General features: G+C 38.0%; 1 protein-coding gene across 1 annotated transcript in view; it reads right to left on the bottom strand.

Moving 5' to 3' along the window:
• RYR3 (ryanodine receptor 3) overlaps positions 1-19,846 on the bottom strand; it is a 579,223-nt gene that overhangs the window by 353,644 nt on the left and 205,733 nt on the right. The window contains exon 19 of the mRNA XM_027869916.1: positions 9,263-9,455. Within this exon, the coding sequence (XP_027725717.1) occupies positions 9,263-9,455 (193 nt within the window). The remainder of the gene's footprint in view (positions 1-9,262; positions 9,456-19,846) is intronic.

Raw genomic sequence — 19,846 nt, 5'->3', positions numbered from 1 at the left:
AGTTATTGTTGGAGGAGTTGTGGGAAGATAAACACTATGAATCAGTCCAACCGTTTTGAAAAGTGAATCAGAATTACAGAAATCATTTGACACAGAAATTGCAATGCTAGGCTAATACCTCAAGGAAGTCAATGAAAAGAAGAAGGTCACCAAAATATTGATTGCAATACCTTTTTTTGTGATAGAAAAGTATCAGGAACAAACTAGATGCCCATCTACTGGGGAATGTCTAGACAAACTGTTGTACTTGAACATAATAGGATATTACTGTCCCTTAAGAAATGATGAATACAAAGAAGCATGGAAATTTACCTGATCTGATGCAGAATAAACTTAACAAAACAATATATACAGTTACTACTACAACATAAATGGAAAGAACCACCACAAAACAAACAAAAAAGAATGTTGAAATATTATAAGATAAAAACATTATTCCAAAAAAGAGATATGAGAAGACACTCCCACTCCTTTGAAGAGGTGGGAGGCCCATGGGTGTGTTATTGTTCTTGTTGTAATTCTTTAGTCAAATAGTACTCTCTGTGGGGCAGCTGGGTGGCACAGCAGATAGGACGCTGGACTGGGAATCAGGCAGGCTCATTCATGAGTTCAAATTTGGTCTCCACTTACTAGCTAAGTGATCCTGAACAAGTCACTGAACCCTATTTGTCTCAGTTAACTCATCTGTAAAATGAGCTAGAGAAGGAAATGGCAAATTACTCTAGTATCCTTGCCAAGAAATCCCAAATGGGGTCATGAAGAGTCACACAATACTGAAATGACTGAACAACAACAATGTATCGAGGTCTGACTCTCTATGACCCCATTTGGGCTTTTCTTGGCAAGGACACTGAGTGGTTTGCCATTTCCTTCTTCAGCTCACTTTACTGATGAGGAAACTTGAGATAAACAGGGTTCGGTGAGTTGCCCAGGGTCACGGAGCTAGTAAGTGTCTAAGGTCATATTCGAACTCAGGTCCTCTTGACTCCGGGGCAGGCATTCTATCCAATCCACTGTGCCACCCAGCTGTTCCTGGATGTGGTATATTGAACATATACTTAAGACTTTTGTTATGTATTTATCAGTTTTACTGATTTTTTTCTCTTTCATTTTTCTTCTTTAAAAGTATTATTTGTTATGTGGGATGTCTCTCTGGGAGGGTAGAGTTGGATGAATAATGGGATAAAACTGGTTAATATTAAAACAAAAGGTATCAACAAAATTACTTCCAAACTGGGCACTCAAATGTCTACAACATGAGTGATTCAGCCAGCAAACAGCTCTGGGCTGCCCTGTTTCAGTCTGGTCACCTAACACTAGACTTTTGGTTTCCGAGTTTTTCCAGAGAGCTCTACTTCAGCCCTGATCCTCTCCACTTTCCTTTGGCTTCTTCACCCTGGATTCAGTGCAACTGCTTCTAGCCTCTTCACTCCATAGTCTTCCAGTGGGGCCTTACATAAGCTTTAACTTTGCCTCAGGGCCTGTTCCAATACACCACAAACCACTCATGGACCAGAGTCAGTTCAAACTGCTATCTCTAGATTCCTGTTCACATTCCCTAATGCCATACTTTCTTTTGATCCTGCCTGTTGGGAAGGGGGCTTCATATCTCTACCTGCTACAAGACTGGGCCTTGACAGAAGGTTCTGAATGGTCAAGTCAGCTGCCTCCCTCAGCGGACCTCTCTCTAACTATTAATATATTGCCTGATCTCATTCCCCAATGGTTAACATATTCCAGCCCTCTCATAATCACCCTATCCCAGTGATTCTAAACACCTGGATAGCTACCTGCTCTCTTACTCCCATATCCCATATCCCATATCATCACCCCTTCCTGTACTCCCCTTCCATCCGTTCCTGTAAGGGAAACTGAGGAGACCCTCCCCAGTCCCTCACATGACCGCCTCTTGACCTGACAAAAGGGATGTAATTTAATTAGGATGTGTGACCAGAAGCACCAAGGAAATGGAACATCAAAGAATAAACAAACTATTTTACTTGGGCAGAACAACTCATACCTCAAAAAATATGTGTGTGTCCAAGGATCTGGCCTATCCTTGAACACATGCATAAAATATAGGCATCTGGAGCTCTGGTCAAACTCCCTCTTTGTTCTAAGGTTGTTTTCCTGTAGTTTACATAGATATAAAAAGGGCCACCTGGGAAAGGGACCTTTGGAGATCTTCGTTTCAGAGATGGGGATGCCCGTCAGGACCCTGGTAGTCATTTCTCTTGAAGTCTCCCCAGCATCAGAGATGGAGCTCGCCTGATTTGGTGACATATCTTCTTTCTTTCTTTCTCTATTTCTATCCTTTCTTTGTTCTATGTTGATTCACTAGATTGTATGCATATGTACATTACTTTAATTCCTACTTCTCTATCACCTTAAGCATTATCAAATAAACTGAATTACTTGTTAAGTTAGCATCCAGCATGTCTTTGTATCTTAAGATCCGAACCTAAAGTAAAAGTACTACGCAGTCCGTAAGGTAGGTGACTTTGCACAGGCTGGCCTCACTTAAATCCATTTCACTTGCAAGTCATGACACATCACCTTCCTGATATCATTGTCTTCTTCCAGAAGGAAGGACAAACATCAACAACACCACAGTTATTCTAAGGTCATCAGTTACGTCAAGAAGCACTAAGTACTTACTATGTGCTATGCATATAGAAAGCAAGAGCACAAGAATAGTTATAAAAGGAGTGACAGTGGTGGAGATGGTAAACAAATAATAAGAAAAGTAAGAATATAATGTCAACAAAATATTTTTAAAATATACATAAGAGAGAAGAAAGAAGTACAGAAGGCGACATAGGCAAGCAAGGCAGAATTGATACTTTCATTTAAAATTTTTCAGCTGAGAGATTTGTGTTTCCCATACAATCTTCTTTTTTTGTTCCTTTTTGTATATGTCTATGTCTATGTCTATGTCTATGTATATGTATTTGTATATGTATATGTATATTTGTATTTTGTATATATCTTTTTGTATATGAAATCACCTACCTTTCAATTACAGTTCCACTGCCCTCTCTGGAATTTTTGTTCCATAATAAACAAACTTGCTTTTGATTTAAAACTTTTTCTTTCTCACTTCCTCTATCTTCTGGCTCTTATTGAGATCTGGCTTCTTCATGTTAACGGTGAATTTCTGGCCACTCTTTCTAGTGCTGCTTGTGTTTTGATTCATACCCTTGACTCATTCCTTGTGTTAAGTGAGTTGGAATATTTGCTCCTCCTGCTGTTTTCAGACTCACCTTCTATCACTATCACTAAGTAACTTTGCCTCCTTTGAGGTTCAATCCAGATTTATCACTAAATCAAGATTCTGGTAGCTATTTTCTATTAAAGCCCTGGACATTCTTTTACCCTTCCTCAATTAATTCAGTGACTGGCTTAGAGTCTTTCTATTCTTTCTCCATGCCCAATTCTTATCCTCATAGGGGACTTCACCATATATACTGATGCTCCCTCTACTACCATAATTTCCCAATTCCTCAATCTACTCAATTCTTATGATGCCCCTCCCCCATCCTTTCCCTTGAAGATGTTGCTTCATACTGCCTTAAGAAATTGAGGCCATTTGTGGAGAATTTCTTTTTCTTCCCTCATCAATTCACACAATTAACTTTCTTTCCTCATTATTTCTTCCTTCAACCCTGTCTCACATGAGTTATAGCCCACCTTCTCGTCAAGGCCAACCCCTTTTGATCTCATTCTATTCTGCTTTCTCCAACAAATTATCTCTTTTAGCCCCTTCACTCTAGCAATGAATCTACACTTCCATCTACTAGATGCTTTCCTGCTGCCTACAAACATGCCAAAAGTTCCCCAATTTTTAAAAATCTCTCATTTGATATCACCATCCCTGCTAGTTATCATTCGATATATTTCCTACTCTGCATGGCTAAACTACTTGAGAAAGCCTTCTACACTCAATGTTTCCACTTCTTCTTTTTTCATTCCTTTAATAAGTCCCTGAAATCTGGATTCTGACCTTATTATTCAACTGGAACTGCTACTAATTATATCTTAAGTACCAAATTTAATGTCCTTTTCTCTATCCTCATTCTTGTCTTTCAGTAGCATTTGAAAATGTTGATCACTCTCTTCTAAGATACCATCTACCCTCTAGTTTTTAATGACTATGCTCCTTACTGGTTCTTCTCGTACCTGCCAGACCATTCCTTCTCAATCTCCTTTGCTAATTCTTCATTCAAGTTACACACTAGGTGTTCCCCAGTGCTTTATTCTGGGGTCCTTCTCTCTTTTTCCTCTACACTGTTTCGTTTGTTGATCTCATCAGCTCCCACTGGGTTTGATTCCAATCTTCCTATACTTTTCTCTCTTCTATGCATTCTATGATTCAGAGATGCTGACTTTCTTTCTCTCCCTCCCATATGCCACTCCATCTGACTCTATTCTTTTTCAGCTTTCCCTCATGCCTGGAATGCTCTTCCTTTTTACCTCCACTTTTTAGATTCCTTCAAAACTTAGCTCTAAAATCTTACCTTCTGTAAGAATCCTTTCCCAGTCCACATGCTTTCCCTCCCCTAGTACCTCCTTCTGGGATTAACTATCACTTATCAGATAGATAAATAGATAGATAGATAGATAGATAGATAGACATATTCTCTCCTTCATTAGAGTGTGTGCTTCTTGAGGCAAGGGACTATGTTCTTGCCTTTTTTAAAATTATGAACTTGACAAACATCAACAAACATGAATATTTTCATATACAAAAAAGAACAAAAAAAGAAGATTGTATAGGAAACACAAATCTCTCAGCTGAAAAATTTTAAATGAAAGTATCAATTCTGCCTTGCTTGCCTATGTCGCCTTCTGTACTTCTTTCTTCTCTCTTATGTATATTTTAAAAATATTTTGTTGACATTATATTCTTACTTTTGTTATTATTTGCTTGCCATCTCCACCACTGTCACTCCTTTTATAACTATTCTTGTGCTCTTGCTTTCTATATGCATAGCACATAGTAAGTACTTAGTGCTTCTTGACGTAACTGATGACCTTAGAATAACTGTGGTGTTGTTGATGTTTGTCCTTCCTTCTGGAAGAAGACAATGATATCTGGAAGGTGATGTGTCTTGACTTGCAAGTGAAATGGATTTAAGTGAGGCCAGCCTGTGCAAAGTCACCTACCTTATTCTCTCCTCCAGAGCCATGCAATGGAAGACCTTGTTTAAGCTAAGATTTTTCCCAGGTCTCAGTTTGTCTGAGGCAATGCCCAATCAGTGATTAAGACTAGGTAAGAAATGAGGCAAAGAATGGCCTCTTTTACCTAGTCCCAAAAAAACCAAAACAAACCAAAACAAAAAAAAAACCCAAACCCAACCTGGAGGAAAAGACTCTCAGGTTTCTGGCTAAAACAGAACAATTGCTATTTACACTCACTCTGAACCATCAGAGCCCAAACAATGACCAAGTGAGACTTTGCCTGGGACCTACTGTTGGCCAATCAACGAGAGCCAAAGTGATTTGGGTTTAAGGCATGGTCTTTAACAAAAAAAAAATCTAGCAGGTAAACCCCAAGATACCTTGTGAAGTTTCAGCAATCAAAATTTATATTCATTTGGTCAGAGCACCTGCAGGTAAGGGTATAATTCCTTATGTGCACAAAGGGAGAGAAAAAGGTAGGGAGGGAAGGAAGGAGAAGGAAAGAAGGAAGGAAGGAAGGAAGGAAGGGATGGCCCTATGTTACCCAACTGGAACTGGCCAATTGGGTCCCCAGTGGGGCAGCTCCTACTATTCACAGGTTGTTATTTGTCCTTCATTCTTGAAGAGGACCATGACATCAGGAAGTGGATGTCATGACTAACAAATGAATTGGATATAAGTGAAGCAGGGCTATGTAGTCACCAGCCTCACTCTCTCCTCTGGAGCCATCTGAGTCCAGTGGCAAGATACAGATCAGGATGACTGGGGATGGTGAACTGCCTTATCCCCACCAAAAATTCAACTTCTCCAAACATATCTTGAAAAGGCACCAGACCAAATCCCGATAGGGAAATCCAAGAAAAAAACCACAATGAATCATTTTTTTGAGGCCAGATCAGCAAAGAAGGCAGAAAGGTTTGTATGCTGGGAACAGTGTAAGTCAAGGAGGGTGTCAATGAAGTATTCCATTGCAGAGAGAGGCTGTGTACTAGGGCAAGGGAGAGTGCTTGATCCAACATAGAAGGGCCTAAACTTGTGTAGAGTAGAGAAACAGGTGCCAAATGGCTACTTTGTTGATCATTACCAGTTCTGGGCAGTGTGGACTTAGGAGAAATCTACCCCTACACGTGGTATTTCAGGGTGGAGAGAAAGGAGCTACATCAGAAATGAGCAACAGCTGTGTATCTCAGCTCCCAGGAATCAGGTCTGGAATTTCACATCAAATGGAAGCCTACAGTCCTATCACTCTGAAATAACAGAGTTTTACAACTAGCTGATAGTGGCTGAGTCTAGCAGCAGTCCACTGAAACTCTAAATAGGGAAAGACTACTGGTCTTTTGTTCAGACCCAAACCTAGGTCGGAAATTTGAAAAGCCAAAACCAGGTAGGAAATAACCAGACCACCATGAATCATATCACTTTGGGAGCAATGAAAGCTTTGTAGGTTCCCTGAGATCCTAGAATAACATAACATTCAATAGCCCCAAAGAATGCAATAGCAGAACCATCCTGAGACATTCTGTCCAGAAGTGTACAGAGCCTAGTCGTAACATAAAGTCCAAAGTTCAAAAGTAGGGTGGAACAAAGAGCAAACAAAAAAGTTATTACTGTGATAGGACTCTTTTAAGACACAGCAAGAAGAGAATGGCTCCAAAATATGGACATAGAGCTGGGTCCAGAAATACATTTCACTTGTGAAAGTGATAATTAATAACCAGTATCTTAGGGAGATTCAGAGCTCCTCCATCCCCTCCTTCTAGTTCTTCTTCAGAAGGACATTACTGATAATGCAACTGCATTGACTCTCCCAATCCTGGTCAAACCCCACCCAAGCTTGCAAGGAATTTAATCTAAAGTGGAGAAGCCCATGGTAGAACAACTCAAGCTTGAATGGAGACAGATACTTTTGTCTAGATGGCCCAAGGCTGAGAGTGATTTGGTGTAGCTGGGGGTGATTTGATATAGAGATATTTTCTCTGTTCAGGGATGAAATGATGATGGAATCACATCATCTTCTGTTGGAAGGATATATAAACAGGTGTGGACTGTTACTCCCATGCATTCATATGCATGTCTGCCTGCTTTGATAAAAATGAAAAATAAATGCACATACTGCCTAATTTTGTTTCTCTTTCTTAGACCGAACTCAGGAGGTTGACACACTCAATAGGAAAATAGGAGGAACCATGATGGTTGCACTAAACACACTTCCCACCTTCTGATAGGGAAATGGAAGATTCAGGGTTCAGCATAAGGCTACTTATTTTGAGAGGAGTGTGGAAGGGAATATGGTCAATGCAAAAATTTCTTTTGTTTGACTATATATGTTTGTAACATGGGTTTGATTTTCTTTCTCAATCAGGGAGGTTGAGATGGAGAAAAGGCAGATCTCTGCTGACTGAAAAAAAAAGATTAAAAAAGCTAATTCAAAGTTAAGCGGGTAGAATAAGGAAAATAAACATAGTGACTACAATAATGTAAATGTCATGAACAGAAAACTGAAATAGAAATCTGAGATTCTATTGACCAAGCTTAAATGTAGAAAGCATTGACAAAATATATTCCCCTCCCTATATTACAAGGGGGCAGCAGGAGATTAGTACTGGCAATATAGTCAATGTATTGATTAATTTTTCTGAACAGCTTTTTCTGCCTCTTTTTTTTTTTAACATTTTTGTTACAGGAAATGGCTTGCTGGGTAGGGGAGGTAGGAGGGTTATATTAAGAAATGAATTCTTTGTAATCATAAAAGTTATCAATATCTTTTCCCCCAAATTTTCTCTCCATCTCTCCTCTTCCCCCACTCCAAGACGGTGTACAATTTGATATAGGCTCTTCATACATATTTTTTCACATTAGTCATGTTGTAAAGAAGAATTAGAACCAATGAGAGAAACCATGAGAAAGAAGAAACAAAAAAAAGAGTGCGAGAGAGCAAATAATATGTTTTGATCTGCATTCACACTCCATGGTTCTTTTTCTGGATGTGGACAGCATTTTCCATCATGAGTCCCTTGGAGTTGTCTTGGATTCTTGCATTGCTAAGAAGAGATGAGTTTATCAAAGTTAGTCATCGAACATTGTGGCTGTTACTGTGTACAATGTTCTCCTGGTTCTGCTCACTTCACTCAGCATCAGTTCATGTAAGTCTTTCCAGGTTTTTCTGAAGTCTGCCTGCTCATTAATTCTTATGGAACAATAGTATTCCATTATATTTATATACCACAACTTGTTCAGTCTCAATATTTTCTTAAGCCACAGAACAAAATAAGAGCAATTTTAATTTCAACGGAAGAAAAAAAAACTCCATTAAACAGGACTTTTTAGAAAGGGGGGGCAAAGTCAGGGTTGGGATGTCCTCATTTTAAAGACTGATGTGGTACAGCAATGCCCAAAGTCAAGCTATCACTTACCTCAGGTTAAATGCCCCCATTCCATGATAAGCCTGCTTGTCTCAGTCTTATGTGCACTGGCCTGATGATATGGAACTAAATTCACTTCGCCTCCTCATGAGAAAAATCTTTCTTTGGATTTTTAAGCCACAGGATCATATTCCCTCTTGGGCTCTCAAAACAAGTAATATTTCTGACTATGTCACTTAGGGAAGTGATACAACTCTCTACCTAGTGACTCTACTACAGTTAATAGACTCTATAAGATAATTGGATTTAGAGCTAAAGGGGACCTTAGAAGTCATCTAAGGTAATTTTATTGCTGAGCCCAGAGAGGTAAAGTAACAATCCAGATTACATAGTCAGTAAGCAGCATTCAGGCATCAAACCCAGATCCTTTTATTTCAAATACAATGTTGCACATAGCACTCTCCAATAGCTACTATGGTGCTACTCTGGAGAATTTTTTAGGTAATAATATAGTTGCCATTCTCATATTTTCCATTTCATTATTCAAAAGAACAGGATTATGCTCAATTTCCTATCCACACTTTCTGAATAATTCATACTAGAAATTGTCAATGGCCTGAAGAAATCTGATAAATGTGAACAACATGGACTTGAGCTCACAGGGATAGGAAAGAAGGGTTGGCCATGGTAATCTCCAAAAACAGACAATATTAACTTACTTGATGCCTGCTGAAAAGCTCACCACAGGGAAAAAGAGCCCATCAGTGTTGAAGTTCTCAAACATTCCCTGCACAGGCTGCCCATTGATTCGGAATGAGATGCTGGGTACACCAAGGTCAAGGCAGCAACTCACCACGTCGTCAGACTTTAACAAATGCTGGTTGACAGAAGCCACTGCTCTTGGAACTCGGCCTGGTTGAAAAAAGCAGGCAAAGGCAATGAGAAGTAGTGGCAGACTCTTGCAAATCTCACCATGAGAGTGGAATTTACAAATAGAACACAGGGTCATAAGAGAATATGGAAAGGCTTTGAGACCAACACAATGATAAGTGAATGGACAGACTGATCTCATGTGAGGATTTTCTAACTCAAGTCTGTCTTTGAGGCACAACTTTATTTTCCTTTTATGTGATAAATGATGTGAGACATAAATCTTCAAGGTTTAAGTGGGCAGACACAGTATCCAAGATGAAGGAAGCTCCCATGAATAAGAATGATCAAGTTTTCAAGTTGTATAGCATGTTCTCAGACTCTGGCCAGTACCCAATGTACTGGACAAACTTTGGTCTTTGCTGTGCTCAGGGAATTTGAACTAGGGGAGAATTCTGAAGAGTTAATGTGTGGGAACCCATATTTGCTGCAATCACTTCTGAGAGAAATGGCTATTCTAGAATTATGAAGAGAAATCCCATCTTCCTGGAAAAAAATCAGAATGAAAAGTAGCAAGACCAACCAGCTGTAAGATGAGCTAGAGTGATCATTTTAAAAAGTGTTACAGTGCTATAGAAAGGTAGGGAAACCCATATCTATTTCTGCAACATTTTCATATCATGATATTTATAAAGAATGGAATTACTTTTCTATTCTGAGTTTTATAAACTTGACTCTTAGTAAGAAAATAAACTCTATTTTATTTCTACACACTTATTTCATTCTGGAAGCTAAAGTAAATCAAAATAATCACCACCTATAATGAAAATCTTGGTGGTAATCTGGTCATTGGGATGAATTACTTTGCTTTCTATATATCAGGAACTATAATAGTATCTGATATTTCTTTTTTATGCTCTCTCTCCTTTGAGTAAGAGGAAGGAAAGATATGTATTAGTTAAGTGATTACATACAGATATGGGTGGAACATGACAAACCCATGAGTAAACTGAAGGCTTTCTAACTGGCTGAGAACTGGCATTATAAACTGACAAATAAACTATGTGCCAACTAACCAGGTAGGCTCATCCCAAAACAGTGGAAAGTGTTCTGTGAATAAAGATGTAATTCTCACTAAGGGGCCATAGAGAAACAATATCTAGATAGTCGGCATAGGGTAGAAAACAGAATCGCAGAATCATGGGCCAGGTAGGCAATGAGAACTTTAACTAGAAAACAGCAAGCAAGCTAGGGGAAGAGAAGGGAGGGAAGGGAAAAGCATTCATTAAGTGCCTACTATGTGCCATGAACTATGCTAAGCACTTTACAAATATCTCATTTAATCCTCACAAAAACTCTGGGAGATACATGCTATTTTTACAGGTGAGGAAATGGAGGGACATAGAGGTAAAGTAACTTGCCCAGAGTCACACAGCTAGTAAGTACCTGAGGTCTGATTTGAACTCATGTCTTCCTGACTTTAGGCCTAGTGCTTTATCCACTTTACCACTTACCTGCCTCATTGGTCCTACAACGTAGGACCTGAAACCACTTAGGACTGGTATAAACTTTATATGCATTTTCCTTACCTTCTCAATATAACTATGTAAGTGTACTTTTAATATGAATTTATAATGCTCTTTTTCCCTTGCAAATAAGCCCTAGAAAGCTTATATTTATGGCTTAGTGGGGATGATGGTGATAGTAAAAAGAACGGAAAGAAGGAGTAGGTGTTAGAACCAAGCACAAAGAGATAATGGCAATGATCAGAGGTAGTTTGTGTACAATAATTTTGGATGGATGTGACCCATTCAGTATCTTAAACCTGGGGCAGCTATTCTCAGCATCTGTGGATGGGTGTGGGTGTTGGAGTGGGTGTCTATGTATGAGTACTACACATAAAAGAGAATATCTTCAATAGACTCCAAAGATGAATTCCAACCCCCTCTGAGGAGTATTTCTGGAGTATAATAAAACACTAATGGTCAACATTTTCTTAGCCCCAAGAACCTCAGAGGTTCATATAATACAATATTGCCAGATTGACTGGGTAGAAGAGTATAGAACCTGACAAATAAGCTTGGTCTAGACTCGAGAGTATCCATGGGGGCTGATTACATACTAGTAGAAAGTGTTGTGGGAACCAAGATGTCATTTTCATTTGGGGGCCACAAAGAAAAGCAATATGCTAAAGCATGTGCTGGAAGTTAGTAGAAAATTGTGCCAAATTTGGCCAGGAGAACAAGCTAGTCCCACCCACCTAGGCAGAAATCTTATGTATATATGTATGTATGCATATATGTGTATGTGTATACACACACACACATACACAAATACACATATATCCCTAGTCTTTACATTTAAATTTTCTGCTTCAATATATTTTCTTATGTAGTCATAAATGGAATGAACCCTAGGAACTTATATCTTGTGATCTGGAGTGTATGGTGGTGAGATACAGAAGAGTAGCAATAAAGAAAGGGGATGACAGGTAACATGAAACAAGTTACATGTTGATAGCCATCTGAGGTACTCAATGTACTTATTAACTTGTTGTATCAAGGCTATGAATATCTTAAAGTGAAATTACTAATTTCATGTAATGTGATTTGAAGTGATTCATTTAGGAATGTATGCTTATTAAAAATTATTTCATATAAGCATTTATGGAATAGGTACGAAAAAGGAGAGGTAGGAATCAAGTTTTGGAATTGCTTAGTACCACATATGTGTATATGTGTATATATGTACACACATGCACACATATATATATATGTGTATATATGTTTTTAGAATTAATCAACAAGCATTTTTAAAGTACATATTATGTGCCAGGCACTATGAGATATAAAGAAAGGCAAAAAAGCCCAAAAACCCTCTGACCTCACAGGGCTCACATTCTAATACAGGAAACAATATGTAAATAATTAGGTATATACAGACAGGTAAAAGATATACAGAGAGTAGATGGAAGACAATCTCATAGGGGAAGGCATAAACAGTAGGAGAACTACAGAAGGCTTGCTATAGAAGGTGGGACTTGAGCTGAGTTTGGAAGTCAGGGAAATAAAGGAGTTGAGGTGAGAAGGGAAGAGAGTGTTTGAACATAGAGGACAACCAGTGCAATGGGAGATAAAGTGTTCATATGAAGAAATGCAAGTAGATCACTGTTACTGTATCACCTAGTACATGGAAGGAAGTAAAGTTTTAAGAAAACCAGAAATATAGAAACAAGCCAGATTGAGAAGGGCTTTAAAACACAGAGATTGACATTTAATTCCAGAGATAATACTGAAACATTAAAATTAATTGAATAAGAGGATGATTTGGTCAAATCTGTGCTTTAGGAAAATCATTTTGGAAACTGAGTGAAGGATGGATTGAAGTAGGGAGAGACGTGAGGCAGAGAGACCAACTATCAGGCTACTGCAATAGCCCTGGCAGTAGTCAAGGGGTGATAAGGACCTCAATGAGGGTGGAGTTGTATAGGTGGAGAGAAGGGGACATATACAAGAAGTGCTATAGGAACAGAAATATTTGCCAATGGAGCTTGATGTGAGTGAGGAGTCCAGATGACAAAGAGATTGTAAGCTTGAGTAAACTGGAAAAATGGTGGTTTCCTTGCCAGTAAAAGGAAAGTTCTTGGGAGAGGAGACAATTTGGAAAGAAAGATAATACCTTATTGTTTTGGACATGTGTTTGAGATGTCTATGGGACATCCAGTTCAAGATGTCCAAAAGGCGAGGGGGGATACAGAACTGGCACTCAGGAGAGAGATTAGATCTGGAGAGGTTATATCTGTGAATAATCTACATAGAGATTATAACAGAACCAATGAGAGTTGATGAGATCACCCTGGAAGAAGCCTTGAGAAACACCTCTGGTTAGAAGGCAGGACATGAATGAAGATCCAGTAAAGAAGACTAAAGTAGAGTAATCATACAGGCAGGAGAAAAACCAAGAGTGTTACAAAAATTTAGAGAAGAAAGAATATTTAAGAGAAGTTTATCACTATTGTCAAATGCTGCAGAAAGGTCAAGAAGCATAAACATAGAGAAAAGGCCTTTAGGTTTGGCAATCAAGATATCATTGGGAAATTTGGAGGGCATTTTTAGTTGAATGATAAGGTCAGAAGCCAGAACACAGATGATTATGGAGAAGGTCAGAAGGAGATGAAGTCAGAAGGAGACACTTTATGTGGATAGTTTTCTCAAGGAGTTTATCCATAAAGAGAAGGTAAGATATAGGATGACAACTAGTGGAGAGAGTAAGATCAAGCAACTATTTTGCAAGAATGGAGGAGATGTTTATAAGCAGCAAGAAAGGAGACAGTAGATAGAGACAGAATGAATAATAGAGAGAGTAAGGATGATGGGGAGGGGTACAATCTTCTGGAGAAGATGGGAATGGACATGATAAAAATGGATGTACAAGGGCTGACTGGCAAAGAGAAGGGCCAACTCTTCTTTCAAGATAGGAATGATGGAAAAGTTAGTAGGAAAATATATCAAAGTGATGTGAAATAAGGGGGCAGGAGAGAAAGAGCTAACTCCTAGTGAATGGAATAAATATTTCCAGGGAAGTAGAAAGCTAAATTCTGAGGTAAGATGGTAGAAAATAAGATATCTCAAGAGACTTGAGGAGAAATGAAAAGTTTTGGAACAATTTCTGTACAGTTCCTGTGGAGATTGGGGTAGCAAATCAATTAGGAAAAAATAGGATAAATGTCTTGCTGCAATGAAAATACAGTTAACATCAGATAATGTGAATTTGTAGTGGACTGATTCATCATGGTTTCTCGATTTTCTTTAGCTCCCTTCAGCAGCATGTGAATAGAAGCAAAAGAGGCAAAAGATGACAGTGATCTATACTTGGAGTTTGCCAAGATGTGAATGGTGACTGGACATGAAGGCAACAGATCAAGAGTAGAGAATAATAGAGGTAGAACTAGTTTATCAAAAGATCAAACTATGAAAGGGAGGAGGGTGGATCCAGTGCAAAGGTGAAATAAACAAGAAGTAGAACGTATTAAAAATCATGGGGAGGATGAAGAACGTTAGGGATCAAATGAAAGAGTGAACGATCAAAGATTAGGAAAAAAGGAATTTCAGAGTTCATGAACATGGAAGTAGAACACTTGTGTTATTGTGATAGGAATTTCAAGTGTATGATCATACCTGTGCATAGCTGAAGTGCAGTGCACGAATAGGTCACAGGAGTGGAAAAGATTGAAGAACTATGAAGTTAAGATGTTCAAGCATACATTAATACATATGCTAAAGTTTCCTACTAAGAGGGCAGGAATTGGAAGGAAAAGAAATTCTGAGTCAGGCACTGAACTCACTGAGGGAAGGAAAGAATCCCTTCTAGAACCACTTCCTCCTGCCTGGTAGGGGCTGCTGAGTATGCATACTAGAAGAAGAGTCTAGAAGTATCAAAAAAGGTAAAAAGTTTTCATTCTCATCACTAGTTCTGAGACCTCAGGTGATGATCCCATCATCCTGTCTCCTTGATTGTAAACAACATATTAACCTCAACAATAGTAGAAGGAGGGTGTCATGAAACAACCCAAGTTAAGCTAGATAGAGCAAAATTCTCAAAAAAGTCAAACCTTCACAACTGCATATATCATAAATATGACAGATAATTTTTAATACACAGGTTGACCCTGGCCATAGAAGTCTGTCAAAATATTAAAGGAAGATACAGATTTATAATTTTTTTTTCCTTTTGGTAATATCACCAAATGACAAGACAAAATTATGGAGGTGGGGAAAAAAAGAAAAATCTACATTTAGTGAAAAAATCCCTTCTTGAATGCCCACTCTCAAACATGCACAGAGTACCTGATACTTTCAGAACAACAAAGAGATTTATGATGATGTACAACGGAAATATCATAAGGAGAAGATTGTGCATAAGAAACCTTTCTTTCCAGGTAATAAGTTTTCAGTGACTATAGAGACTATTTTTTTTTTTGCAAATTTTTAAAAATTTTAAACTTAAATACAAAATAAGAAAAGGGAAACAAACTTAAATACTAAAACTAAAATAATACAAAAAAAGAAAGAAAAAAACATTGCCATATGCACAGCAGAATGTGAGAGAGGATTCAAAATATACAGCAATAAATTTTTGTTTGCTTCTTTTTAAGTTTTCTTTTGTTCTCTGCTGTGTACTTTTTATTTTGTTCTTTTTTACCCCTTATCCTCAGTCCCCTTCCATAAGGCTACAGCAGATGGAGCTCCGGCCTTGGAGTCAGGAGGACCTGAGTTCAAATCTGGTCTCAGACACACAACATATGATACTTACTAGCTGTGTGACCCTGGGCAAGTCACTTAACCCTGATTGCCTAGCAAAAAGCCAAAAAAAAAAAAAGAGTAGCTGGAATTTCCCTTTCCCTGGATACTTAAAAAAAAAAGGAAAGATCTTTTTGTGATTTAAAAGCTAAAACGTTCCTTTCTACATGTTAAGTTTTATAAAGAAAAATGTAAAAAAAACCTCTTTTTCACTATATGGGGAGACCGAAATTTCCACGTGCCAAAATAGAGCCCCAAAGCACTCTAATTTTGCTACTGACAGATGTGCATAATAAAAGAAAGCAATTCAGGCTAGGTGGATGAAGAATACTGATGTTGACTCCTTAACCTATTTTTTGTTCTTGCTTAAATTCATTTGCATATAAGTGAGAGAATCTTGGGACTGTATCAGATTGTTTGCACCCTAAGCAAAATAATTATCTAAAACAGAAACCTTTGATCTCCTCAGGGTTAGAAAAGCAAAGACTTAAGCTTAGCCTGAGGTTACTATGAATAGATTTTGTTAGCTGGGCATAAAGCTATGAATCAATGTATGAATGAGAAAACATTTTTTAAAGGCTTACAGAGTGCAAAGCACTGTGTTAAAAGATGGGGATACAAATAGAAAAGCAATATAGTCCCTGCTGTCATGGAGCTTACATTCTAATGGAGAGTCAATTTAGGACTAAAGTGTCAGCTTACCCTAGCAGACTGAAGCTAAGATTGATTAGCTGGCCTTGAAAAAATAATGTGTCTGTGGAGACTTTGACAGCAGCAGAACTTGTCAAGCAGCACTGTGCACCCAGCAATGAACAGGCACAGTGGACCCAGTAGAATGATATGCTCAGCTGAAACACTATACCTCGCAAGAAGCAGGTCCAGTAGAAACATTGGACTCAGAGAGTATCCAGAGAGTGGACACAATGACAGCACTACAATACACCACAAAGTACCAGCAGAGGACATCAAAGGCCAAGTAGAGGATCTTCACATATGGCCATTCTCCCTATTCACACCACGTACAGGTATATGCATAGTGGGACCCACTTGAGCACCCCCCTTTTTAAAATTAATTTATTTTTCGTTTTCAACATTCACTTTTATAAAATTTTGAGTTCTAAATTTTCCCCGCCTCCCTCCATTCTTCCCTCCCTAAGATGGCATGCAATCTAATACAAGCTATACATGTATGATCATATTAAACACATTTCCACATTAGTCATGTTGTGAAAGAAGAATCAGAACCAAAGTGAAAAACCATGAGAGAAAAAACAATAAAAGAAAGAGAAAAATAGTATGCTTTGATCTGCATTCAGATTCCACAGTTCTTTCTCTGGACGTGGGTAGCATTTTTCATCATGAATCTTTGGGAATTGTCTTAGATCATTGCATTGCTCAGAATATTTAAGTACAGTGTTCTTTTGGTTCTGCTCACTTCACTCAGCATCAGTTCATGCAAGTCTTTGCAGATTTTTCTGAAGTCTGCCTGCTCACCATTTCTTATGGAACAATAGTTTTCCTTGAGCCCCTTTGAAATGTTCTCTGAGTGAACCCCCAAATTAAGAAGGGATCCTTCTCCTATTTATGACTGATAAGGACCAGGCACCTTGAACCAGACATTATCATGATTAATGGCATTTCTTTTATCTTGTTGTTTTATGGACACTATTCTGTTATGACACTTTCTTCTTGTTATGACAATCCCTTGTTTATGGCTGACAGAAAAACCAGACATACTGGGGGCACTCTCTTGTTCTATGGAAACAATAATTTTGGCTGAGTCAGAAGGGAGGAGGGAGCACTTTCTTACTCTATGGATACATAATCTCCTTCAACTAACTTTTCTTTGAGTCTCAGTTTCAATGAGATTCCCATACATGCATGGTTCTGCTAGCTTATAGAGAATAAACAGCACATACATGACCTAATTTTGTCTCTTTTTAGACCAAACACTGAAGGTTGACAGTATATGTACATAAATGTGTACATAAAATTATATATGCATCACATATATACATGTGTGTGTATTTGCTGGAGTATAGAGAACATTCTATTGCAAATCTTACTACGCTATTTCATTAAATGTCTTTGCTTTGTACTAAATGCACTGTAAAAACAAAGGCAGTAAGAGATACTGTTTTGAGTGGATGTAGATCTCATACAATATCTTGAGCTTGGAGTAGCTTTCTAAGGACCCTACATGTGAGAGATGGGTGCCACAAGTACTACGTATAAAAAAAAAATCTTCAATTGTGCCCATGGATGAATTATTCCTCTCTTCTGAGAAGTATTTCTGGTATAGTATATACACTGATGCTTGGTATTTCTTTACACCTAGGAATCTCAAAGGTTTGTATAATAAAACCACCCATAGTTAGCCTGCCTGTGTAGAGGAATAATCTAAACATATAAAAATCTAGGTAGTAGGGAGACACATTTCAGCACCCTTCACCCATATGGCAGAGGAAAGTGCCAAGTCAAGTCAAACTAAAAACCATTTATTAAACACTTACGATGGTTCAGTAATGATCTACATTATGGAATCTGAAGAAAAGCAAAAACAGTCCCTACTCCCAACAAGCTTACATTCTAATAGATGAGATAATATATAAATAACTATAAATATGTAAAAAAATATACAGAATAGATGGAAGGCAATCTTAGAGGGGAAAACATTAATTAGTACCTCACAGGGACCAGGAAAAGCCTCCTATAGATTGTGTAATTTTGAGCTGAGCGGTCATGGAATTTAGGGAAATTAGGAGGCAAAACATTCAAGGTATGGGTGACAGCAAGTTCAAAGGCATAGAGACAATAGACGACGACGATGATGATGATGATGATAACGACAAAAGCTGACATTTAGATATCATCCACGGTATGCCACTAAAGGTGCAAAGTGTTTTACAAAGATTATCTCATTCGATCCTCACACTCTGCTCCCCAACTATAATGGCCTACTTTCAGTTCCTCATACATTACTCTCCACTTAGGTGACAAAGTAAATGGAGCACTAGAACTGAAATCAGGACCAGAGGAGTTCAAATCTATCCACAGGCACTTCCTAGCTGTGTGACCTTAGGCAAGTTTCGCTCAGTTTGGCTCCGCTTCCTCATTTGTAAATGGGGATAATAGCACCTATCTCCCAGGGTTGTTGTGAGGATCAAGTGAGTTAAAAATTGTAATGTGCTTGGCAAAGAGTAAGTGCCATGTGTTAATTATTATTATTATTATCATTATTAATGTAACATGCTTATCCGATAGCCAATGAGCAGACATACCACTAGAGCAAGGCTTCATCACCTCTTTCATATTATAAACTCTTGGAAATTTGGTGAAGACTATGCACCTATTCTCAAAATAATGTTTTAAAAGAATAAAAATACATATAATGGAAATCAACTAAATTGCATTTACCAAAAATTTTTTTATAAAACAAATTCATGGAGCCCTAGGTTAAGAAACCCTGTGAAATTCATTCAGGTTTTTGGAATCATTAATGATGAATTTTCTTTAGATGTGGCAATTCAGACATATTTATTCCTATAATCAAGATTCATATTTATCACATGTTTCATAGGCTAGTTCAAAAAGATAGTCTGCAAAGGGAAAATATTTGGGTTTTGATGGGAGTAAAATGTGTAAATCTTGCATATGATTTTGTCTATATTTCTCATTTGAGTCTTGAAGCAATGAGGACTTCCCTCAACTTACTGCACAGAGCTAAAGCAAGTCCAGAGCATATTTCAGAGACTGGCAATCAATTTCTTAAAAACTGAATCATACATCCCAATGGGAAGAATGAGCTAATTAGAGTCAATGGTTATCTATCTTCTTGGCACAAAGTGGCATGACTCCAAAAATTCTATTTCAGAGGAGAAATGTTGAGTGAGATAGTATACTAGCAGTTTCCACTGTAATGACACTTAATTGGACAGAATGAAGAAAAGCATTGGCAGGTATATGCAGGAGACTTTTCTGGGGCCATTAAAAGTAGGTCTTAAAAAATAAAATAAAATAAAATAAAATAAAAGTAGGTCTTTTGGGGAGCTTTGCATAAGGAGAGATCAGAAGATTTTTATTTTTTTAGGCATTTCCAGGATAGTCTTTAGGTATCTGTAGTTTCTCTTCTCT

This window comes from Vombatus ursinus, unplaced genomic scaffold (assembly GCF_900497805.2).
Source record: "Vombatus ursinus unplaced genomic scaffold, bare-nosed wombat genome assembly UNPS02014794.1, whole genome shotgun sequence".
Classification (NCBI taxonomy): domain Eukaryota; kingdom Metazoa; phylum Chordata; class Mammalia; order Diprotodontia; family Vombatidae; genus Vombatus; species Vombatus ursinus.
This window is presented reverse-complemented; position numbering and strand designations above follow the sequence as displayed.